Below are 26,881 nucleotides of genomic sequence, written 5' to 3'. Positions count from 1 at the left end.
TTAAATTGGGGGTCACACAGAAGGGATCAGCAAATAAATTACCTGACTTACACCCTTTTATGATCCAACAATGAAAGAAATCGCTTTACGAAATGAAAGGCGAATGGCGTTTCAGTGGAACAATGGACGAGGGACCAAAATGGGCGCGTCGTGCGGGGGAGTCATACACAGGGCTGTCTGTCACAGCTTTGCATTCTGGGATAGTTTGTCAACAAAGGTCGTTCTGTACACGCATTGTAACAGCGAGAATACGGAGAGAACTGCCAGTGTATGGGGGATCAAGAGTGAACACAGATTCCTGCGACTCTGAACCGCTAACTTCGGATATCTTCGGTCAGAATAACCTATTCGTGAATACCCGAGCGTCCTCGAGTCGTCGGAAATTTCGATTACATCCATACGCCGAGAGGGCAAGAGTGTTTTGGGAAAATCGCTAAAATGTTGTCATTTTTGTCACATATGTCGCTGATCTGTTTTCTGTGTATATTGTCATCAGGTAAGAGTTTGTCATTTTTTCTACGATTTACCGGTATTAATAATAATGACTTCGTAATCGATGCTATATGGGCGAGGCGGTGACACTACATAGAGCCGTAACATTCTAAATATTTTGGTTCGTACGTGTCCAGGGTACGATGTCGATTGAAAAGAGATGGATTTGCCGGGCCCAAGCTGGATCCTGCATTCAAATGCAAAATAGTCCATTGTTAAAAAAAAAACGTTCTATGGCTATATCGTCTAAAACGGGAACTGGGTTCATGCCGGTACTAGTATTATAATGCATGGGACGACTGCATATATATATATATATATATATATATATAGCGAGATAGAGTGGACAATCGAAAACGGTTTTTATTACCATTCGATCTCTCTTTATTCACATATGTTGTGATGAAGCACACCCCGCACCATTCAGGCAATAATATAATATTACGCAACCTCGCAGTAAACACCAGTACTAATGTTTAGAATAACATCCAAGCAAACCGTATGAACCGAATATGCACACGGTGACCTGGCGAATGCTTTCGGCTTGGAGAAGCGCCCACAAGGACATGAATTTAATATAAGCACTGTGGCTGATTTTCGCATCGTTGTTGGTTTATATTAATAGATAATGGTGGAATGCAATCAATAAAAACGACATGTTTTATTGACAATGTTGACGACAGCGTATATTGTGCGGAATCGGCATTTTAAGAAAGACAAGTACGCCCTCCTCACCGCCGATAAAATAAACGCGCCCAATAAGAATCCTTCAACAAAACATTACGTACTCATCGTCAACGAGGCGTCATGGACATAACTTGCTAGTTTAATGCCTACAAGTATGCCGTGGGAAGCCCTGAGGAACTCCCGTTAGGAAATACACTTGGGTGAACTCAATGAACGCGTGGCTATATAGCGTACATTTCACGCATTGTTTAGCAAGTCTAGGACACTTCAGTTCGTCATCCAGTAATGACTTCCAAAGTTACCATTCGTATTTTTTTTGCGGTGTTTGCACAAGGTCAGACTGTGGATCCATTACATCTTTGTATCGATCCGTGGCTGTCGATGCAAATACATACCCGTATAAAATAACACAATGCACAATTATAGGAAAGCTACTGATATTAAATGAGATCGTCCCCATAAAGACCCCTGTCCCGATATCACTACCTTTAATGTAGCATAAATAAACACAAATAACGGCAACATTTATACAAGTTAAAGCGGAGGAGTCGTTACCTGCGCATGCGTCAGATGGCTATAGCGTGTCATTGTTTACAAACAATCGTCTACCCCGTGAGTCTTTTGCGTTATTAACGCGTGTTCTTATCGTCGTCTGGGACTCAGTTCTCGCGCGAGCTCAGGGTCACGACCCCCCCCCGCTATAAGTCATATGCCCGAATGCGCTATTCGGATAAGGTAAAAGAAAACCAGTGTTAGCAATGTACAAAATAGGGCGTAAATGGCATTCTTACGAGAGGTCAACAAACGTTATATAGGTAGCTGTTAAATTATCGGTGTTTACACCACCAACTATACAACAAAAGTATTTCCGGCACAGTATATTAGCCAGGATATACCTATCAACATTGCTAAGAATTACTTCCTATATACATGTATATATTTATCAGATTCCATACCAGGCGTTGGCGGTGGTCGTCGCGCAGCGCGTGTTCGAATTTCATGCAAACAAACAATGTATTTCACACGCGTTGTGTACGTCGCTATGAGTCCCATATCGAACAGGACGCGGCGCGACGACCACCGCCCTTTTATTAATGTAATGGCATTTGAATGAGTCATTTAAGTGATAAAATTTATTCAAATTAAATGCATGGAACTAAAAATAAAATGTTTAGCTGAATAGACCATTTTCCGTTCACTGCGAGAATCACGCGTTATGCGTGAAATCGAACGTAAAAACAGGACAAACAAAGGTCATAGCGTTGTAGTGGCGTCAAACATTGCGTGGGATTCGACAAACGCGAAAGTATTTTGGCGACATTTCCATGCTTAATAATGTGCTGTCCACATTTGATGATAGGCAATTTCGATTAAGTAAGGATATTCGGAAGCAATATTCCTCTGTCGAAGATCGGCCGGTCGGTGTGAGCTACGAAATAAGGAAATTCGAGTTCAAAATCAAATCGTTCGATTTTTGCGGCAGACGTTCGACGCGCGTCTTTCATGCATCTCGCGAGATCTCGCAATTGTACGGAAAATCAATTATTATCAAATGGAACCACGTGGATAGGAAAACCGACTGATTACAAATACAGATTACAACGAATAGATCAATATAATAAAATACTGAACAATGTTAAAATCAGTTCAATAATCTTGGCAAGGCACAGAATTGGACGGGAACGTCAATCTGATTCACATGCAGCTGACTAATACGAATGAGCCGTTAAGCCAACTTTTCAAGCGATGACCTCGTTCAACTACAAAGTTAAATTGTCAATTGTAAAGAGCTATTTAACGTCATTGTGTATATAAGCATTGGTTATACGACATAACGTTCGCATTTGTCACTGTCCCATGAAAGAGAAACGAGGGCAATGACCCCACTTACAAATAAATTAGTCTCAGCGGAGTAATTGCCTGAAGGTGCATCACAATACAATTAGATTTTACACAGGCGACAAAATTAAGAACATCTTCAAAAGCAGGGACATTTTTAGACATGGGGAAAATGATTTGGACCACCATTTTGAATGTTATAAAACAGTATTTTTTTTAAATAAATAAAAGGTAATCCTCAATGTCCAATGCAGCAAAATCAACTACACTGGTCACGGTACTGGGAGTACTAGTATTAAAAACAAGTTCACTCACCTGTAGTTGTATCACTCCACCATTTGAAAACTAGTTCCGGTATTACATTGAATTATACAGTTTAGAATAAACAATAGTATTTCTTGCAACAAGCTGGTTCAATTTTGAAAATAAAGGAATTACATTTGTGTATATCACGTGACCTGGTGCGAAAAGATATATATTCTGTATGTCGTCCGAACAGTTATGTGCAATGTAGATCAAGGTGTGATAAAATTGATGGCATATACTAACTGGGTTTACTGGAAGAGTTCTTGATCAGGCACGGGATCAGACAATCGATTCTTTTGGTCGACCAATCACGTGAGTGGACCCCTTAAGTGACGTGAATTGAGAGCGTGCATCTTATAGAGAATAACTTTACGCTGTTTGTTTGTTCTCAAATTCCCAGTTTTAAATTGCACAAATTTTCTCGTTGCCACGTCCGATTCCGCCATATTATTATCAAACCGTTGTAAATACGATCTGCGGCGTGCTAATACATATTTTTTTTTTGTATTTCAGGTTTCTTATGTTATGCCGAACTAACTCTGACCATCGACAACGACAAGACAGGTTTTATTGGCCAATCAGATATTACGTTATATTGTGAATTTAGCGGTGCCCCGGAGGCTGGCGAAGGTTTTGTGGTTGATTGGTACAAAGCGGACGAGTTGTTAGAAGGCGGTTGGGACCAGCTTGCTAGAGGTGGCGAAGGAACTGGCGTGGTTCCTATGGTCTCCGAGGACAACAAGTAAATATTGTTTTAGCAATCGCATACGTGCTTTCGTTGAATTACTGGTACTCTCTATCCATTCGATGCGCATGCGCATTTGTAAATGATGTCAGCAGTCGTTAGGATAGGAACCCGGCGATTTTTTTCCCATCATGCTTATATACAACAAGTGACTAGGGGTTGTCCGAAATGAGATTGCACGTAGCACTTAGAGTTATTATGTTATGTTAAGTTTCCTTGAAGTTGAACATTTTTTCTCTCTCTTTAGGTACGTAATAATAAATACAGCGTCTCTGAAGATTTTGTCGTTGGACGAGGACGACGCGGGCGTATACAGATGCACTGTGACGGTTCTGTCTCCGCTCCAGACAGCTTCTGAGGAAGTCGCGCTTGACGTCGTAGATGGCAGCATGTATCCTCATGATGACGGTAGTCAAGAACAAGCATCAAACACAACGGTCGTAGATGGCGCTGTTCACATTTCGACGAACATCTTTTACGTCACTGCAGCGATTCTGTTTAGTATATTTGGATTTTTTGCATCGTAGTGACTAGTTGAAGGCAGTGTATATTTATAAAGGACTACTACACAAAGGAGTTATACCACCGTTTATGGATATACCATGACACTTTTAATTTAAATAAGTTTATAAGCTACAGGGTCGATAACAAACTCGAAATGACTTTATTATTATCTGTTGAACGCGAACGCAATGAACTTGAAAGAATACATAAAATATTCGTGGTTAATTCGAAGCATATACATACAAGGCAGAATTTTATACATCGAAACAAGACCTGTCAACAAGCTGCTCTCTGATTGGTCTCAATATTCGGTTTTAGGGTTGGTTAACCAATCAGGTAGCTTCGCATTGGCTCAGAATTCGTATCGGTGTTAACACCGCCCTCAAGCAGAAAAGGACTTGTCAACAAGCTGCTCTCTGATTGGTCTGACTATTCGGTTTTAGGGTTGGTTAACCAATCAGGTAGCTTCGCATTGGCTCAGAATGCGTATCGGTGTGAACATCGCCCTTAAGCAGAAAAGGGCGTACGTGTCAACGAAAGGATTGGTACACGGTCGTTTATGTTAAACGGCTGCTGCAATTTCAAACCATGTCAGATTTGCCTTCACATAACTTCTGGAAGGAATACCTGTTTGTGTCAGCTATATTTTTACGTGTCGGGGCTCAGGTTTTCTAAGATGATTTTAAACCGTCAAGGGAAAGCATTTTACCGTTGATGGCGCTATACAAAGCGATTAGTATAGGAATGCAAATTTATTATAAATATTTATAAATTTTTTATCAAGCTACATCAAAATCATAAGAAGAAAGTTTCTTTAGTTGAACCAGACCTTTACTCAATCAAGACCGATTTACTCAGAGCATAGGTCTCATCATCACCACAATGACAATTAAAACCCTTCAAACTAATCTTTTGGAGATATATTTTTCGAATATTACAAGTAATGGTAATATTGTCACTACAGTTTGGTACCTAATATTTAAAATGTTAAATATATCCATGCAGGGGAATTGTCACGATGGGTCAAAGGTCACATTCAACGTGAAATGCTGGCGGTATTCATCCGCGGTAATCATCTATGCTGTGGTCTGTGATTGGTTAAATTTGTTGTTTACCATCATTTGAAATGTATGAAACATTTATGAATACTTTATATAAAAAAATCACGCCTATTCTAAACGCTAATTTGATTTTGTAAATAACATTGATGTTTATTTGTTCGTAATTTCTTTATTCAATTTTTAGATTGGTTGATTTGTAAGCTTCTCGCTAACAGTTATTTCAATATCAAAATTCCCATAGATATTCGTCTCTTACAGAAAGTACCAGGATGTGTGGGTCTAAATAAATACCAGGATGTATGAGCTGTATGGGTCTAAATAAGTACCAGGGTGTGCGACCCTTAGGGGTCAAAATAAGTACCAGGATGTGTGACCTTTAGAGGTCATAAATAAGTACCAGGATGTGTGACCTTTAGAGGTCATAAATAAGTACCAGGATGTGCGACCCTTAGGGGTTATAACTAAGTCCCAGGATGTGTGACCTTTAGAGGTCATAAATAAGTAACAAGAAGTGTGTCCTTTGAAATATATATATCCGCTTCTCCAAGCGGTTTGTAAATACAACTGGAAATGAAGATTTATGTTTAAAAGTATTTTTGAATTATTTTATTTTACACAAACACTGCCTGTTTGTTTTGTCATCCTAACTACACAGCGATGTTAATTCTACCATTTTTCTTAGGGTTTGTGTTTGTATTGATTTGTTTAAAATTTTATTCATGTTTTGGTTATGCCGACCTAACTTAGTCGACAGGTCGTGCATTTTTAAGCTGTGTTATTTTTCAGCATGTTTACTTGTTTAGAAAACTGCTATTTACTTGATATAAAATACATTCTTGCCAACCATTCTTTGTTTTATTTGTATAATTATAAAATAATCGACACTTTGAATTTTATAATTAAGGTAAAATTTGAGTACAGCAAAGTGGGAACGCTCGCCTCTGTGTCCCTTCAAATCCACCACTGCACAACTCCCATAAGCGAACACGTGATAATCAACCCAATGCAACTAATTTAGCGTTATTTACTATATCCATCTTGAATACGACAGTTTATTTATATCACGTTTCATTCTCTAGATATTCAACTTTTCACCAGTATTATGTATTCCACCATTTCGGTTCTCAGCAAAGGAATATGAATAAAATATGACATCATATTCACTGTTGTGAGAAATTGAGAAAATTATTTCGTCTATAACTTCAAAAGTTGTTTTTCAATTTGACTGAAAGTTTAGAACATGGTAGCACATACATGTACTGGTGCCAAACATGCCTATACAATTTCTTGGCAACAAAACTGATAATATTCATTTTTGTGTTGTTCTACCAAATGCTCAAATTTCCTAATACTTTATACAATTTATTGATGCAAGTAGGTTATATAGATGGTATATAAATCTGTTGGCCACAAAAAGGGGACTAAAAAGTGTCATTATATTTTTAACAACTAAAATAATGATTTTAATTTTGTTACATTTGTGGCAATATCTTCACTTTATGTGTATTTGTGAAATTCTAATTTCCATTACTATGAGTATATACATGAGTTATATGCACACCGCAAATTTTAACTAATTCGCATCAGTATTTCTCACGTTATAGATGAAAGCATTTTCTCAATTTTTCACATCAGTGGATATGATGTCACACTTTACCCACAAACAAGATGGCGGACGACATAGTATTGGTGAAAAGTCGAATATCTGGAGAAAGAAAAGTGATTTACAAAAACTGTTAATTGCATTCTTCTACATTTGTGGAGCTCTTTCCTTGGGGAGCATCATGTTGTTGGGCTTGACTTCCTCTTTAAGCGGTATTCAAGATGGCTGCCCCATATAGTAAATATCGGTAAATTAATCACACCTGTAAAGCTAACACTGCATGAATGTCACTGCGCCATTACAAGACCGACTGAGTTGTTCTTCCGTTCAATCAGCAAATCAAACATAAGTTGTAATCACTCAAGGTTCATTTATTTTAGAAATTATCCTAAATTAGATTTCAACTGTGAACACATGTCTTGATGCTTAAAGTAGGTTGTTACCGCGAGCATTCACATTCAATACGGTACAACCCTGTCAAGAGGCTCCAAAATATAAAGACACCGTGACCAAACCGTACTTTTACCCCGATTAATACAATGACTCAACATCCCAGAATATAGAGCCTCAGGCCGACACGTCTTACAATCTATGTCTGGTATACGAACACATACCCCATTGCATTATATCACAGCACAGTATTAAAACGGGGGAGTTGTCACCTGCGCATGCGTCAGATGGCCATAGCGTGTCATTGATTACAAACAAGCGTCTACCCATTAGCCTTTGCATTCTTAGCGGGGTAATATATTTTGGAGGGCATGCCCCACCGTCACTTAATATATAATTAGGACCAGGCGTTGATTGACAAACAATCTTTACAAATCATAGCAGACAGTTGTGCTGCATGGGAGGGTTATTATATTTTGGAGGGCATGCCCCACCATCACTTAATATATAATTAGGACCAGGCGTTGATTGACAAACAATCTTTACAAATCATAGAAGAGAGTTGTGCTGCATGGGAGGGTTATTATATTTTGGAGGGCATGCCCCACCATCACTTAATATATAATTAGGACCAGGCGTTGATTGACAAACAATCTTTACAAATCATATGAGAGAGTTTGCTGTATGGGAGAGGTATTATATTTTGGAGGCCATGCCCACCGTCACCTAATATATAATTAGGATCAGGCGTTGATTGACAAACAATCTTTATAAATCATAGGAGAGAGTTGTGCTGTATGGGAGGGGTATTATATTTTGGAGGGCATGCCCCACCATCACTTAATATATAATTAGGACCAGGCGTTGATTGACGAACAATCTTTACAAATCATAGGAGAGAGTTGTGCTGTATGGGAAGGGTATTATATTTTGGAGGGCATGCCCCACCATTACTTAATATATAATTAGGACCAGGCGTTGATTGACAAACAATCTTTACAAATCATATGAGAGAGTTTGCTGTATGGGAGAGGTATTATATTTTGGAGGGAATGCCCACCGTCACCTAATATATAATTAGGACCAGGCATTGATTGACAAACAATCTTTACATTCTTAACAATATTGCGGAAACCAGATTTGTGGAAAGTATTCAGTTTCATACATGATCTACATTCTACACATGTACTCCTACATCTCATCACCAACCACCGCGCTAAATTCATACACCGTATACTTAACGTCTTCAAGAATAAAAATTGCATAAATATAACGAGTCAAATTGAAATTATGCTTGCTTTTCCAAATTGAATTATGTAGTTTATAGTTTTGATCATGGCAAGAATTTATGTCTAGTCAGTGACTAATAAAATACGCTATATACTACCAGTATACTAATATGGGAATATTACTGAATACTCCATTTTTTTTAGAGAATTGGGCAAGATTTCATCATCTACAAAGTTGACCCTAAGTGAGGTATAATACCCAATGTCATTAAATGGTGGTAAATCACACTGAGAGATTGTTCATCTGATGCAATAGTGTGAGAGCAAAAATTCAATCAAAATCCAACAGTTACATATTTTTTTATTTCTGAACTTCAAATAGTAGCATTGTATATGTTAATATATTCATTAATCTACATCAATTATCTGAGAAATGGATGCAAAAGTAATTCCTAATTTATAGATTTGCTGACAAGTTGAAACCCTTACAAGTTGCATGATTTATCTACAGAGTACTTTGACATAAATGAGTATAATAAAATGGTCTGGATATTGTCTTGATATGTCTATCAAATTACAGTTTGTTATATTCAAGATTATAAACAAGTACAATCAAACAATCATAGTTTTGAATAATGTTGCTTTCACCACCTACATCATCATCAAGTGTTACAGCGCGACTTGTATAAAAGACTTATTACATCTTCTTGATTCCAAGAAATTACAACACAATGTAATAATGAAAATAAAAATAACCAATACAAAACAACAATTTTTTTTTTAGTTATACTTTTCTATATTAACCCTTTAAAATAGTTAGTTATTAAAATAGTTAGTTATTAAAATAGTTAGTTAAAATAGTTAGTCAAACGTAAGGCCAACAACAAAACCTGATCAAATCCTGTAGCCATTATAGTATGTTGTTATATGGTATAAATGTATGGTTCAAAATAAATTGAAAAAAAATCACAAATTTTTGCTGGAAAATAATGGCATTAATACTAAACTGGATATGGTATATTTGACATAAATGCTGAAAAATAAGCAATATCTGTAATTCACAAAATAACAATGTTTCTCATGGTTGCACACTTTATTTTTTTGTTGTTATTACAAGTGTAGTAAAAGACCCCCTGGGTGTATGCCAGGACGTGACATTAATGTCTTTATTGTATCAAAATTGGGGTGGGCTTTGCCCCGGCATGAGCGCTTACCTGGATAAATACGGAAACACTAAACTGAATATGCAATAGCTGATTTTGCACTTTTTTTTATAATAGAAACATAATGACTTTAAGAAAAGGTTTAGAACTTTCAAAGACAATGTGGATGACAAGAATCATTATGTTAAAAAAAAAAATTGACATAGTAAAATAACTGCCTAAAACTATATAAGTGAATTTAAGTTGATTTGATACCTCTTCTTGTGCATGGTATCTATGCACTCAGGGGAATCCAAAACTGGTCTATTCATTATTTATAAAAAAATAAATAAAAGTTTTGATGAAATACACTTCTAATACTTAGATATTCAATCCCTCAAATAATACTGCATCGACTGTATTAATCTCAATGTCCCTTGCAGAATGATATAACATGAATTGTATAAACATTCCGAAATAATGGTGCAGTAATGTACAAGGAAAAATACACTCGCCATTTTATTTTATTTTATACTTGTTCCCATTGTCAGTAGTATTTCTGTCAAGTTTGACCCCATATATTGAAAATTAAACTTAATTGACATTTATAATAGTGACTGATAAGATTCCCAAATTTGAAGATGATCTGATAGTTATTGTGAAATTAAACCAAAATACTGAAAAATATACATGGAACCTGGACCATAATAAAACTTGGCGGAGATATTAGACTGATTCATATACTGTGAAATACTTTATTTTAGCCGGAATTACGATATAAAAGATTTTATTTTCACTGAATCAGTATTCCAACGAAAAACCTTCCAAGCCGAAAGTAATAGTAAAGTAATATCCAAATTTGATAGAAATTTGATAACACTCAGTTATTGTAGCTACAAGAAAATGTTTATAACAGTCAATGACAACAGCAATCAGAATAGACATTTCCCTCTCACATATCTTGCCCTTCATCTACGATGATATGAAAAAGTTCTCGTACACTAAATAGTACACGACAGAATATAATCTGTTCAGAATAAAAGAAATATGATTCAAGAAGGAAGTTTCTGACAATGTTCTTCACAACACCACCATATTTTATCCCCACATGCTACAGGATATAACGCTCCAAAACTTTCATTTTCATCAATCTTATTGAGAAACTGTGAAAATTCCCGTCGAGTGTATTTGGGCTTGTCTGATTTTAAGACAATAACGTTGGTTGGTTCTGGTTCATCCATGGCATCAGCTAGATTGGGACAGGTTGCTTTGAAATCTTTCAAAAATGCTGACAAAAGTTGTGATGATTCGTCAGCTGCCATTGAAACTGATTCAGCCACTGGCAGTACCGGAGTCACCAAATGTGACAACTTAGCAAATACTCGTAGGAGTCTCACTATGTGTTTCCCATACTTTTCGATGAATGGTTTTACATTGTGAATCCTATAGCCTGGTGAGCTTAAGAAATGAGGCTTACCGTAATTCTCGCAAAGTAAATGGACTGCATAGCCATCACGAAAATGCGAATAAATTTTCAATTTGATCTTGCCCAACAGAGACAGATTTCCTGAATTGATTGGTAAAACAGCAAAAATACTTGGATAGTCCGTATCTTTCGATGCCATTGCATTACTAAAACCAGGATTTACAACTTTAGGTTGGGAAACTCCAACACAACACAATAAATCATTGTGATCCTTAAATTTATGTCCTTGAAATGACTCGCAGAAATAACCCCCATGAGATTTTGTCATATAACCTGGGTCATACTTACTATCTATTAGACAAAATGAACAAGTCAGGAAACACTTTGGATTCAAAGCTCTGTAAGTTGAATCATTTATTGCACTGTCAATCATGTCTTTAAATACAGGAACAGTGCAACAAGGATGGTCACCCCTCACTGTTAAAAGAATAAAGTTTAAATGATAGATCAGCTCGAACCGAACATGACAGTCTTCTTCGGATTTTTCAGCTCTAACACACTTGCCACATGGCTTGAAAGTAATTGATGTCTGAAAAACTACATTGTTACGCGTAACGAAAGGATTCCTTCTAGTTCCGTTACTGATAACATTTACTATGACATCACAGAACAGCAAAGGTGGTAAACATTCAAATTTATACATATAGCTGATTTGCTTTTCTTGACCGACTGGAAATGGTGGCCAGTTTTTGAAGCATGGTTCACCGATTTTTAATTTTGTGGGTAAGAGCCAACTCTTAATTTCTGCCTCCTTGGCAGCTGATGCATACTGAATCAGAATACAGATCTTCACTTTAATAAATAGCAACATCAATGAATCACGATACTTACTATCAATGTCCTTCCATGCAACTGATAGTTCTTTTTTGTAAGAATCCCTTCAGGTGCTATATTCTTTGCATTGAATGATATCAGCTTTCGCAGTTGGTTTGCTAACCACTGTGGGCTGAGTACAACAATTGTGCCATCAGTATTTGACTTACCTCTGTATCTGTGCACTATATCCCCCTGACTACTTAGGAACTGAGTGACATTATAGATTGACCTAATTGATGTAATACCTACGTTTGATGCAATTTCCTTATACTCATGGAATTCTAGTATTTAGATGGTTCTTTCAGTTCTTTTTGAATACAACTTTTCACGGAGTGCCATTTTTCTGGAATCCTAGGGTAAGTATCATTTATAATATCTAATGCAGTTTTATTAATTGATTCGTTCAGTTGGGAAATGCATGCATTTTCCCCTTTTACCTGTTCAGGAAAATCCTCAGTACCAGATACTTCATAATAACCAGTTATGTGAGGAACTATCAGGCTCATCTGGTGATTCATTCTTTTGTGTGATCCCGACTTAACAAATTTAACTGTTTTTTTTTGGAACCACTTCAACATATCCAGCATATCCTTCATACTTACTTTCCCTCTCACGATTCTTAACATACTGACATACTAAGCAATTCTCCAAATGGCTGTGTGCATGGTAATCAGTATGTCGCCTCTGAGCATTATCTAACAACCCACGAAACTGATACCATATTGTATTCAACATACCTGGAGTTAGTTTATCATTATCTGCATGAGTGCCTACCAGTGTGCATCGTGAATGTGGAGCAAACACATGAATTGTTTCAAGCCAGAGTGATGCCCGGCCTAGCAGACTGTCAGATGTTAGAAAATTTCCTGCATCAAATTTACTGAGGTCGAAAACAACAAGACAACTTGTGTCATCTGTCATGAATAATGAGTGAGATTCCAAGAAATCAACATCACCAGCAAAATAAAAACGCAACGTACATTTCTTTGTCAGCTCAAGCTCAGAAACTTCAATTCCATCAGTTTTCTCAACCTTGCTGATTGTTCCACCAAAGGCATTTACAAGAGTGGTCTTAGCAACACCTTCATGACCAACAAGTATTAGTTTAACTTTTTCATTAGGAATCATACTCTCATCATAGAAATCTTTCAAATAAGATAATATTGCATCCTTTCCTTCTTTTAAGACTTGCCTTGGTATATTACTGATAGGGCTTCTATCTACATTGAAATGTTTATATTCAGCCACTGTACTAAGAGATGGTGGTAGGCGTCTTATATTATTATCCTCAATATCAAAGCTTGACAACCCCTGAATCTTGCCAATATCCTCTGGTAGACGCGTGACTCCACTCTGCATAATATACAGAGAACAAATCCCTTTACTTGTTATCTCAAAATCACACTTTGAATTATCAGCTTTCTCAAACTTACACTTACGCATGCAAAGGGTTTGGATTGGGTTTTAGGATATTAATATGCCATGGTGCTGGTAGATCATTTAACTCAATACATGCTAACATTTTGGCATTTGGAGACAAAAATGAAATTACTTTGTTTGCACTAAATGATGCAACATTGATCAGTATCAAGCTTCTACTAACTGTTAATCTGTTGATTACTCCAATATCCATGTTACCCAAAATGAAGCTCTTTATCTTTCGATCTCTAAACAATTCAGTAGTCCTCTGAAACGCTTGTTGATCATTCACGATAAACACTGATATATCCCAGCCATCATCATATCTAGCATGGAGTTCTTTTTTTATCGATGACAGATATTTCTCTTTGGCAAACTTCCTCATCCTTCTCAAACACTACTCTCTGAAGAACTAAATCGTCACCAAAGAATTCCTAGAAAATGCATAAATGAGTATGTAATTTATTTTCACATATGGCATAACGTATTGTCTCATGAACATGTCAGATGACATATATTTTACTTGGTCAATCATGCTGTTTAATTTGACTGCCCCAGTATCTACAACAGTTACCATCTGTCAGGTAGTGTCTGGTGTGAATTAAAGCTAAAACCCTGCTCCATTACATTATTAGCCTCCACCCGGACAATGTCCAGGAAGGGGCTTGTAGTTTTGCCTTCGTACGTCACAGGTACCCAAGAAACTTAGCTTCTATATAGATATATGTGACAGGTACCCCAGAATTGCATATGATTAGGTTTAACTGTTGTACTTGCTAAATTTACATAGTTATACAATTGTACATTTGCAGACATGACTTTAGACACTGCATATTTTAAAATATAACTATGATATCAGCAACCCTTTTACAAAAATAGAATGTTCCACATTATCAATTACAATTGAGCAGCAAAAAAAAAAAACTCATCTTTTAAGCTGACATTGTGGAGTGTGAAGGGGATATGAACTACTTGCATGTATTTCTTCGAATTGATACAATACTTACCAGATAGATTTAAGCTATACGCGCGAGGTACCCAACAGAACGTGGGACCAATACTTGAGAGGTACCAAACAAATCCTCGGACATATACGCGGGAGGTACCAGACAGAAATGTAGGGATATGCAAATTAATACCCGATAGATAAGCGAATTTGCATGTCAAATATGTATACTCAATAAGTACGCAGGAAACTATACCCAAGAAGTACTCGAGAGATACGCAGCATATACGCGGGAACTATACAAGACAGAAGAAAAATGTTCATAAGGGTTGGTTCCCAGTCAGAAAATTAGTGATGACAGCGAGGAGAATACAGCCTCTCAGAACTTCCAGCAGTAAAACTATGGGCGAAATGTTTACTGCAAAAACATGATGGCGTAAGGTTACAAGTTGTAATAAGGTTGTCAAAAGGTCATTTCCAAAGGTCACGTTTAGTGGTAAAAAGTGGTTAGTTATAATATACGTATAGAGGTTGTAAATCTCACACAGAACTATATTTAGCTCAATTTATATGAAAGATTTATTTATTCAAAGTGGGACATAGAATTTTAACTGAAGCAGCGACTATACTTGGCATAACTTAATACTAGTACTTAATTTTGCCAACTAAAAATAAAACAAATTAAACTCACCTCTTCACTTTCACTGCTTTCAGATGTTGAATCAGCATCCTGTAGAGAAAGATAACATCTCATCTGTTATGCATATTATATATATTTGGTAAAAACTGTGTCACATACAATTGGTTGTAGTGCATACACTCATGAATGATGTCACTGAAACTGCTACATATATTTCATAATGTTCATCGGTTATGCAGAGTTGTACACCAGTCACCAGCTAGTTGTGCCACATGATTCAAAGGGGTTCTGAAGACAATCTGTTACTAGTATGCAAATGCTGATCTGAGAGCTCCAAGGTACTTCATATGAAAAGACTACTTCTTCAAAGTGGGACAGAGTATTTTTACTGGAGTAGTGACTATACCTGGCATTAATTAATACTTAATTTTGCCATCTAAAAATAAAACAAATTAAACTAACCTCTTCACTTTCACTCGTTATGGAATTAGGAAACAATTCAAATGGTGAATCAGCAACCTGTGGAGAGAGATAACATCGCATCTGTTGTGCATATTATATATATGTGGTAAAAACTTTGTCACATACAATCGGGTTGTAGTGCATACACTCATGAATGATGCATCTAAAACTGCTAAATATACAGTAAGACCTGTCAAAATCGACCATGACTGGGATCTATGGTTGGTTTTCAGAGGGAGTCAATGTATTCAGGGTGGGCGTGACTTCGATTGAAACAACAATTACGTGTACTGTAAACACGGCACAATTGAAAGACACCAGAGTTTGCCTCTGGTGAATATATTTACATTTATTGTATTGTTTCAATAATTTACCAAACAAGACAAGAATATTATTGTATGTACATAAAATTAATAAACATTCAAATAACTGTTCGAACTGAACGGGTTAGTACCATGTATCATAACTGAAGGCGTCCATTTTGAATGACATCACAACGTAAGCCACTGTCAAGTCACTGTCGTCGTGGGGGTCGATAATTTGACTGTCGTTGCAATTTATGTCATCGTTGTCTGTAGATTCATGATTTTCTTTGTCTGCAATACAATTCCCAACAATCTGTTACTGCCACTCGCCGTCATACGTTGCTTCAGTCGGTATACGTTCATCAAAGTGGAGGTATTCATCAATGTTACACTGTGTTTCCGGGTTTGCTAAATGAGGTTTCCGATTTCTTTGTTGTCTAGCTGCTAGCTGTCATCATCAATTGTAATCTTGAAGCCCTCTTTACGTTCGAAAGCACAAAATTATTGTTCAGAAACAAATTGTCATGGACATGTATCCTAACATGTATAAAGTATGTGTCAAATTCAAATGAAAACTGACAAAGCATGTCCAAGATACCACATTAAAAAACAAACAAGATACCTGCCAGTCGGCCATCTTTGATCCAATTGCGAAAGAAATTTCATGAACATGTATAATCTATGTACCAAGTTTTAATGAAAAACTGACAAAGCATGTCCAAAATACATTTTCAAAAATCAAGATGGCTGCCAGTCGGCCACATAAAGTAATACGCACATGCAAAGAATGAACAGAATCTGTCTGAGGATTCTAAAAATAAGACTCTGGACGGATGCACGGACGGTAAGATGACATGTATCCCAACATGTATAATCTATGCACCAAATGTGAATGAAAACTGACAAAGCATGTTCAAAATACGACATTTTCAAAAAACAGGATGGCTGCCAGTCGGCCATTTTGAATCAAATCGCCAAACAACTGCATGTGTATATGTGCCACATAAATTACTAGGCACATGCAAAGAATGAACAAAATCGGTCTGAAGGATTCTGAAATTTGACTCCGAATTATAAGTCCCCGTTTTCGGACTTCATTTGAACGGGGACTAAAAAGACAGAAATTGGGCAGTGATCAAAAATACAGGTCATGAACTTTGAAGTATTGCATGCTGTTATTTATTTGAAAATCATCTATACTACTGTAAGTACAACAAGTGAATTTCCTTACTGACTCCAATAGTGCACCCATTAAAAATAGTTCATCTTTTAAGAATATTAAGAGAAATGAAATCACTTACCCTATCCTGGATATCCAGAGCTGCTTTACTGTCTACCAACAATCTAGCAATCTCCGCTGTGCCACTCTCTGCACTGCTATGTAATGCAGTCAATCCATTCTGAATATCAAGAGAAATGAAATCATGAACAAACAAACCACATTCAGAGGTTTATTTTCAAACACTTCAGCACTCAGTTTGATTTTTCCTATAAAAAGGAAATGCATATATTGACATTACTATTTGAATGCAGTAAAGTTTTGTCACCTTCCACAAAATCAAGCTGCATAATTTTTTCACCAGAAACAAATTTAAACGTTTTGATCATAGCCTCTAGCAAATGTGAGATTGTGTCCATTTGGTTCAAAATAAACAAAAGAATTGTGAAATATTGTAAACAAATTGGGCTTATGACATTCAAAAGGTTAATAAATGAATGTTAGTTATTACAAGTATAGAAAACTTACCTCATCCTGGATATCCAGAGCTGCTTTACTTTCTACCAACAATCTAGCAATCTCCACTGTGCCATACTTTGCACTCATATGTAGTGCAGTATTTCCAAACTGATTATTAAGAGGAATGCAATCATAAAAAACAAACCGCATTCAGAGGTTTAATTTCAAATAATTCAGCACTCAGTTTGATTCTTTCTATGAAAAGGAAATGCATATATTGACATTACTATTTGAATGCTGAAGTGAAGTTTTGTCACCTTCCACAAAATCAAGCTGCATGATTGTTTCATGAAAACATCTCTAGAAAATGTGAGATAATGTCCATGTTGTTCGAAATGAACAAAAAAATACAAACAATTTTGGCAGGAAAAATTGCGTTCAAAGTAACGAATCAATTTTACCGTAGGTGCAACATCCCCCAAATCAGCCATTTGGTCAGCTAAATGTCGATGCAACATCACAAAAATCTGTTTTGAAAACACAGACAGTGCTGCACATTGTTTCAATTTTGGCATTTGTCAATGACGCGCGACCTAACCATCCAGTGATTCATGGTCGCAAAACAGAAAGGCACTGAAGGCCGACTTATAGGAGTATGCGGAGATGTTGCACCCAGTTTAGTACATATACAGAAGACTTACCTCATGCTAAATATCAAGAGTTGTTTTATTAAAATCACACGCATGAGTATGAACTGAATTACACCATAAACAAACAATTTGAAACCACATTGAAAAATCTAGTTCCCAACACGCATTTATGAATATGATAAACACTGCTCATCCTGTACACAAAATAAAATGTTCGGACATATACAGAACCTGTGTAAATATAGCCAGTACACTGTAGCCTCGTTATAACAAACTATTTGGGGGACATAGAATTAGTTTGTTATAGTGAAATGCTCACTATAATGAAGCACATAATACATTGGGTTTGTTGTGAGCGGGAGACACGCTATGTGTTCATTATATCAGGAAATTCATTATAACGGTGTTCATTATATTGAGGTTACAGTGTATATGTTTGAGTTTTATAATAGTCTAGTTTTTTGTTACAAGTGAATGTGATTCAACATTCTAAACAATAATCAGAAATTTCTGTTTTCGTACTTAAAATCTTTTCAATTTTTGGTTGTCTATAAAATGTGGAACCAGAACTAGAATTACATAACTGGAATATTAAATATTATTAGGTTTTGATCTTAGGTTGAACATACGTTAATCTTAGTGCCAAGACATGTTTAATTAAATTGAAATCTTGTTTAGGTTCAATTCCTAGTAGGATTACTTCCATTTAGAAGTTGAATGGATTTGTAATTAATTTGCACTTCTGAATGCGCTTGTGCCTGTAAGTGGCTAACCATTATTAAGTCTGGAGATAAAATTGGATTTTTTTTTTGAAAAAAAAGCACTTCAATCATGGAAAAATACAGTGACAATATAGTAGTATTGTGACACGATTTCACAGGGATTAATGCAACTTTTGTCAGTCACATTTTAAAGACAATAACTATATGTGCAGTAAAAATGCGGAAAATTTAGGTGCACTCGATATCCATCTTCTGATTGAAAACAAAGAAGAAATCAAAAGAAAGAGTACCCGATTTTTTCCCATGAAAACCTATTTTAACATACCATTCAACGCCAAATACAACTCGTGTTCATAAATTACCCCAAAGTAACCTCAGCACTTTTATTGCACAACTAACCAGTCACAAGCAATAGCCGGAAATGGCCGTGTCAAAGGTGTGTTAACTCTAATAGTTGAAGTTTTCAAGAGCGTACAAAAAATTGCACACATTTGAAGAGAGAGAAATATTCACAGCAGCAGCATTCTTGGATAACATTTAGCTCAAAACTGTTCGAATGAACAAAAGTTTCTAATGGTCAATCCATAAACATACCATGTCACAAAATGTTGTTATGTAAACAAAGTATTCCCCTAAATCTTCAAATATAAATACAGACAGATTACGAACATATAAACACGCACACACACTAGACTCGAGCTCACGACCACGGCAGAGCATTTTCAGAAGACGCGCGCCTTAGTACGCTTCATTACAAACAAACTGACCATTAAAAAGTTGTAATATGAATGAAAACATATATGTTAAAAAACTGTTGTTCGTTACTGTAATATGATAACTGAATTAAAATGTCCTGTAAAATAAAACATAATTTTTTTACAACACGCGCAACAGTATTCTTCGATGACACTAAAGCACTATTACGCATGTGCAGTGATTGTTATTGTGCGCACGAGGACAATCTGTGCACATGCGTATCAGAGATGACACACTTTTAGTTCGTGATTAATCATCAGCAACATAGAGTTTTTAACAGAATGTCATCTTATACTGTATTTTAAGTGTACCATATCAACTATATGTCTAAATCACGCACCTTATTCTGTTCATCAACACGACCAGCTGCTACATAATTTCTAATGTCGTCCAGATTTCCACCCATAACAATCTTTGAAATGAAAAAAATTACATTACTTTTCAAAAATGTAAGTGGTCAATCATTATTAAGTATGGAGATGAGATTGGAAATCTTTGTTTTTCACTGATCAATGAAAACACATTTGAATCATAGGAAAAATACAGTGGCAATGTAGTAGTATTACGACACACAAAAATACACAATTTCACAGGAATTAATGCAACTTTTGCAACTAACAATTGACTACATAATTTATAATGTCGTCAAGATTTTTACCACGAACAATCTTTGAAATGAAAAAAAATGACATTACTTTTTGAGTCAGTGAACACCAACAAACACGAAACTAAGTGTCGGCTTGTAAAATTGTTATCGGCTATAAACTGCTATACAAAATAAAGAAGGAAGTTAGTTAATTTTAAAATTTATAATATCAAATATATTTGATTTTATTGATACAAAACTGGCTCAGAATCCTTTAAAACACATACTGTTTTCCTACGTTCGGTACTCTGATAGCATGATCCAATAATAATGGAAATATGGCATAGAATCTTTAATTTGATTATTGACTCGCATCACTTCGAAAAAAATAATAGCACTGATGTGAGATTATGCGTGTCTGAAGTGCATGTTTGAGTCACAACCGACTTAAAATCGTTATAGATTTATTTCGTTATTTCTTGGCATTCTCGTTATTTTGGATGTAACTATATTTCCCCTCTATCCACAGAATCCCCACGAGACCAAACAATGAATACAAATACTACAGTAACCACCATTTTGGACTAGGCAGAATGGTTGTTTCGCTTCGCTCACAAGCAGCCGGTCGGCTGGGATAGCTCCGCTGTAACAATGCACATTTCAATTAATAAAAACTGAAGATATCATTAGAAAATGGACAATAGGTATAGTATCAAAGCAATCAACTTTGCTGTTTTCAACAATAATTTAAAAATATAACTTTTTACCAAAAATGACAAAAATATTCACCATAATTAGAGAATTGAAGATATCATCATGAAATGAACATATCTAAGAGAGGTCTATCCAAGGTACATATACACCAACTATCAAAGCATTCAGACTTGTAGTTTCCAAGAAGAAGTCAAAAAAGTAAAACGTTGATGCTGACGCTGACGCTGACGGCCGACGGACAATCACTCATATGATAAGCTCCGCTCGACAGCGGAGCTAAAATCACATTTTTATCAGATAAAAATGTTTCAAAATAAAACAAACATTGCTGATATTGATATTTATTAGTCGTGTCCAGGCGACGCCAAGTACAGGCAGAGATTTAGTTTTAATAAGTTTTCATATCGACTAAACCCATTTAGGTTAACACCTAAACTTGTTATGAATATACAATTCTGTAGTCTTTCGAATTATGCGAATTCGTATAGTCCAGATTGCAGAAAGTGCTCATCGTCAGTTTATTTTAATTTCTCCCCAATAATGTCTCTGGGTGTGCTCTCGTTCATTGTTATGTCGGAAATGAATATAGTAGGAAATCTTCCAAATGATAATTGTATACAACGGTATTTTGGACGCTTAGCCCGAGCTAAGAATATGGGCGTTGTTTCTAAAATATGGGCGTGGTCCAATCTGACTTAATATATTTCATTTGTACTACATATTATTATTATTATTATTATTTATTTTTATTATTATTACGTGCATCTAATGTTCTACATGTATTACTTTAACTATCATCACATACATGTACCTTGTGTGTTTTTGCGATTACCAAAACTTTTAGAATACCGACAGCAAATAAATGATGAGTTCAAGAACGTGTATGAAAATTAAATAATAAATAAAAGATATTTGAAAAAAATAAAGCACAAATTATGATTTTATTTTAATCAGATTTTTGTAACTCGGTAACAGAAAAAAAACGGAATCATTGCATCTACTTTCTGCATAAAATCGGTCAAAGCATGTACTGTTAAGAACGTATGGAAATAAAACCAACATGGCCGACAGTTGGCAAACACACTGATGTGCATCAGTGTATCGATGCGTGTCTAAGACAGGGTTCATGACATGTTCAAATTTTGGAATTTTTTTATGAAAATCAGTTAAATTTTATGGGGTCACCATACACGCCTACATCCTAGCGACTTTGTGATGTTTAGGTCGTATATGATGTCCTCTAATGGAAAAAAATATGTTAACATTGAACAAGTTGAAATGACTCACAGGTCATTTGAGGCAAAACAATGACGCAATTGTCTTCAATAACGAAAACGGCAAACATTACAAGGTCTACGCATTGTTTCAATACAACCGTACCTTTTTTTCTGTAATTTTGGTATTCTTTGGTTAGCCTACCGCTGATTTGTATAATTTACTAATTTAAAAAAAAATGGCGTAATCGTCGTCTTCGGTTGATATATTCAGTAATATTAGTTTTAACAAATTTGATTTGATTGACACTACAGCGCAAATATATTTGATCATGGCTTAGTTTGTATAAATAACGATGGATTTAAATCGTTACTCGATTTGTACAATATCCATATTGAGAAAGATATCCTAAGAGCAGATGTAGTTGAATAGATGAATAATTAACGGTTGGCCCGAACGCACGGAAACGGTTGGAGGCGTGGCCTGTTCAAAATGTGTCAACAACCAATCATAGACTGGTTACAAGGTTACGACTCGTTTGGCCTCACTCAACTGGTTCGTAACCAGTCTTGTGATTGGTTCATGACAAAATATTGGTTAGTGAGTGAAATATGAATGTCATAAATAATTCAATTTTTGAAACAACAGAAACTAACACATAATAACGATAATCAAATTTGTGTTTGAAGTTCGAAAGTACTTGCGTAATTTCCGGTTTCAACTAGTTCGAAAATAGAACGTCCTTGAACGCGATAAAATCGCGCGTGGAACGCCTTCCGAAACAGACACTAGCAGCGTAAACTAATATTGCAAATTTATACAATTTGGGCCCAGTTTATTCTTACAAGTTTTCTAAGTTTCATTTATCATTATTTAGTTAACAGGCCCATGACACGATTTAATATTTCTGTAAAATACGTGACAAACGACGACTGACTTAGAAACGTTCGACATTTCGAACCAACTCGCAGCACACCTTGCGCGATATGCGTCAGATCGGCAAAGAAGACGCCGACCTGCAGCGTCAATGCGTCTCCGGTCTCTGTGTTTTCCTTCTTCGGATGTCTTCCGAACCAACCCGAAATTGGTCTGGTAGCGGTTACGTCATTATATAAGAACACACCAGGTGATAGTGATATAAACACCGCGGTCATTGTAATATTTTGTCTACTGGGTGTTTGTAGTCGGTATAAAGATTCACTTCAACCGGACTACATTGCACTAAGGTGCACTAAGGTGACTCTCAAACTTGTTAGTACAGTTCCTCGCCGTCGTTGGCCCCATGACGTGACGCTCTACCTCCCTACTCCTGTCAGGGGCGGATACAGGATTTTTTATGGGGGGGGGGCAAACTTTAAAATCGCCAGACTAAGTTAATGATTTTTTTATATTATACAAAAACAAATTGGATGAATTTGTCAAGGGGGGGGGGGTTGTGGTCCGACCTCCCCTAGATCCGCCACTGCATGTGAGTACTCAACGATCGTGGTTAAATAAAAATCCCCTGTACACAATCACGTCAATCAAACACAGTCAGTCAGTCAAGAATTTGAAATAAATATTACCTCTTCTATTGATTTTTCCCAGTTCTCCGGTCGCACATGTGAATCGTTTATACTGCGTCCACTGAAAATAAGAACAGATTTCAGAAGATTTCAACGATTGCTGAAATAACTAAATTAGATTTATTACAGTTTGAATGTTTTAATTCATTTTTTCTTAGTTGTGATTTCCAGCCATTCTAACCTGTGCCTAGTGGTATCAAAAATGACCTCGTTCTAAAAATTGTACGTGAATCCATAATTGAGTTATAAATGAAAGGTCACTCCCGAAATTACTGTTTCTATGTCAATCAGACACACATGACATTTAAACCTGGGCATTTTATTAAAATCTGTGCATAATTTTTTCAGTTATGAATGTAAAATATCCAAAATTGTTGTTTCTATAGTAACAATATCTGATTCTTCGCTCATCGCCTGCTGTATGGGCTCTAGATATAACAACATTGCTTTGACGGTGGACTTTTATTTCGTTCTCAGGTCCCAAGTAAAAAGCTTGTAAATGCATGGTCACTAATCAATTCATGAAAGTGAACAAGAAAACGGATAGAAACAATAATAAAAGTTAAAGTGCTGTTTCTGACCAAAAATATCCTTAACTTCTCGCGACCGCAAACAGATGGCATGCAAGTCGCATTATAAGAGCCTAAAAACAGGTTTTACGACTAGTATCCGTGTGTACAAGGAACAGTTCAAAGTTCGCTGCATACTTGGATGCAATATATTCGGTAAAAACAAGCGAGGCTAGTCAAAGCTTGGTTTTGTGGGCAACGTTGGCATGTACTACTGTTTCTTCTGTATACATTATTTACTGACAGTTAAAGTGCGGCTCGAAGATGTTAGTTACAACGAGCGTAAAATAGTTGTACACACCAAACCTCAGCGCCTTACTTGAACACAAGTAACCTGTAGAATGCTGTGTGGGTAATATTTTTATAGTGATTTTCGTTGCATTTGCAGCAAATAGTTACCAAACAATGAGAAATCTATAGGATTGAATATACCTCTCAGCTGGCTTCACATGCATAGTTCAAGCCTGTCTAACCGGTGCTTATACCTAGATTTAGTTACGGCACCTAGACGGTCTGTGGTTACAGCTTCATGTTCCGAGTCATCGCAAGAAATTGACATTACAATAGAAAATGCAATTAATAGCAAGTAAAATTCCTGGGATTGCAACATAGATTTTGAAGTCACTGATGTAGGCATTGAATAACTTCAAGTTGGCATAAAGACGAGGTAGTTTATTTAATCAGTGCTGAACTAGAGGCTGAAATTATAATTAAGTTCGTTGTCATATAATTTGTTTATTTCAATTTCTCCTGATTTCAAATAGAATACACTGGTGAAAGGATGTTTTGGGGGTGTAATTTACATTGTGTATGGAGTGGTAGGGTTGGGTGTCATATAATTTGTTCATTTCCAACTCTTATGAACTCACTTAATTTATTTTCGATGAAAAGTTTTCAAGCATTACGTGTGAATCCAAGTTTTAATGTGCTGTGTCAAGTCTCAATAGAGTCTGAGGGAATGTCATTTTCACTGGAATTTATTTTAACGGGAAAATGTTCACAGTGAAAGGAAGTATTCAACATTGTTACATGTATACTGCAGTTTATTTTGATTCGTCCCTGAAATCAAAATCGGTATTTCCACACTCCATATGCAAATGAGACCTGAGAGCAAATAGAGTAGTCTGTTCAGGAGTAGCGTTTTTCGAACATAACAGAAATAAACAATATTTAGAAGTACGATATTTTACCCTTGGGGTACATGAATACTTGCAGAGTGAAATGAAATTTGAACAACAGTAATGGTACTTCTAAGCAGTCACTTATTTTGACTAAAACTAATTTGCATATCACCCATGCAATGATGTTTTTGATATTTTCACGATCAATATGCAAATGACATGGTATTGGCGATCTACTCCACTATGATTGCCCTTAAAATCACTTTAATTTTGTGTATCTGTGTGTGTGATTTTTAGTGTTTTCACGTATTAATTCTTCAGTGATTTTTTTGGTTTGGCCGATTTCGCTTAAACTTGGCAGGTAGGTCACACCTTCACTCTAGTTATTAGGAAAAATCAGAAAAAAATGCCCACCGTTGCCACAGCAACAACCACAAAACTGATTTTGGGATAGCTTCGCGCTAAATGTATCTCCTACAAATTTTGGATACAACACCTCAGACCTAGCTAATTTTACTCAGCTTGAATATGGGCACAAAGTTACTATTTGTAAAATCTAAAAACAAATTCTGACCACCGTTTTCATGGAAACAGCCAAAAACTGATTTGAATATCTTCACGCCAAATGTATCACACCCTACATTTCTATGATTAAAAATCATGAACGTAGCTCATTCTACTCAGCCTGAGTGTGGGCAACAATTTACTGTTTTATGTCTATTTTTATTACTGAGAAGATTGACCCCAACGTTGGGGTAACTTTTCACTAGCAACGGCTTTTAACTTCTCTGAGATTTTTTTGGGCTTGGCTAATTTTGTTAATACTTAACAGGCAAGTTGTACCGTCACTAATTGGAAAAAAAAAACAATCCTGGCCCACAGCTGCCATGGCAACAGCAAAAAACTGTTTTTTGAATACTTTCGCCCCAAATTTATTACCTCTCACCTGTCTTGTAATCATGCCTTTTATTTTGGCTACGTTGCACACCGGTAAGAGACCACCGACGCCGACATTGTTACACTGTATCAACGTAATCTCAACGCACTTTGAACTTTGAATGAAATGTAAATGCTGCTTCCAATCTAGAAAATACTATCGAAAAACGGTTGCATTTAACGGCAGAATACGTCCTAGCAATAAAATAAAATTGCTAACGACTTAATGTTTTTTTGCGAACTTCGTATACGGTGCCCGGTTTTAGTTATAAACCGACGTTACCTTCACGTTCATGT

General features: G+C 36.1%; 1 protein-coding gene across 1 annotated transcript; it reads left to right on the top strand.

The window, feature by feature from the left end:
- The first annotated feature begins 243 nt into the window (after positions 1 to 243).
- On the top strand, positions 244 to 4,861 carry LOC100373272 (uncharacterized). The gene is made up of 3 exons (XM_002737247.3): positions 244 to 496; positions 3,838 to 4,066; positions 4,317 to 4,861. The coding sequence occupies exons 1-3, from the start codon at positions 439 to 441 to the stop codon at positions 4,594 to 4,596; spliced, it is 567 nt and encodes a 188-aa protein (XP_002737293.1). The 5' UTR covers positions 244 to 438; the 3' UTR covers positions 4,597 to 4,861.
- The last annotated feature ends 22,020 nt before the right edge of the window (positions 4,862 to 26,881 follow it).

This window comes from Saccoglossus kowalevskii, chromosome 5 (assembly GCF_978046115.1).
Source record: "Saccoglossus kowalevskii chromosome 5, keSacKowa6.1, whole genome shotgun sequence".
In the NCBI taxonomy this organism is placed as follows: domain Eukaryota; kingdom Metazoa; phylum Hemichordata; class Enteropneusta; family Harrimaniidae; genus Saccoglossus; species Saccoglossus kowalevskii.
This window is presented reverse-complemented; position numbering and strand designations above follow the sequence as displayed.

What these genes read in the sequence shown, in the direction of transcription:
- LOC100373272 (XM_002737247.3), top strand. Translation starts at nt 439, where the DNA reads ATGTTGTCATTTTTGTCACATATGTCGCTGATCTGTTTTCTGTGTATA. An exon ending in TCTGTGTATATTGTCATCAG is followed by an intron (nt 497 to 3,837) that starts GTAAGAGTTTGT and finishes TTTGTATTTCAG; the next exon opens with GTTTCTTATGTTATGCCGAA. An exon ending in ATGGTCTCCGAGGACAACAA is followed by an intron (nt 4,067 to 4,316) that starts GTAAATATTGTT and finishes CTCTCTCTTTAG; the next exon opens with GTACGTAATAATAAATACAG.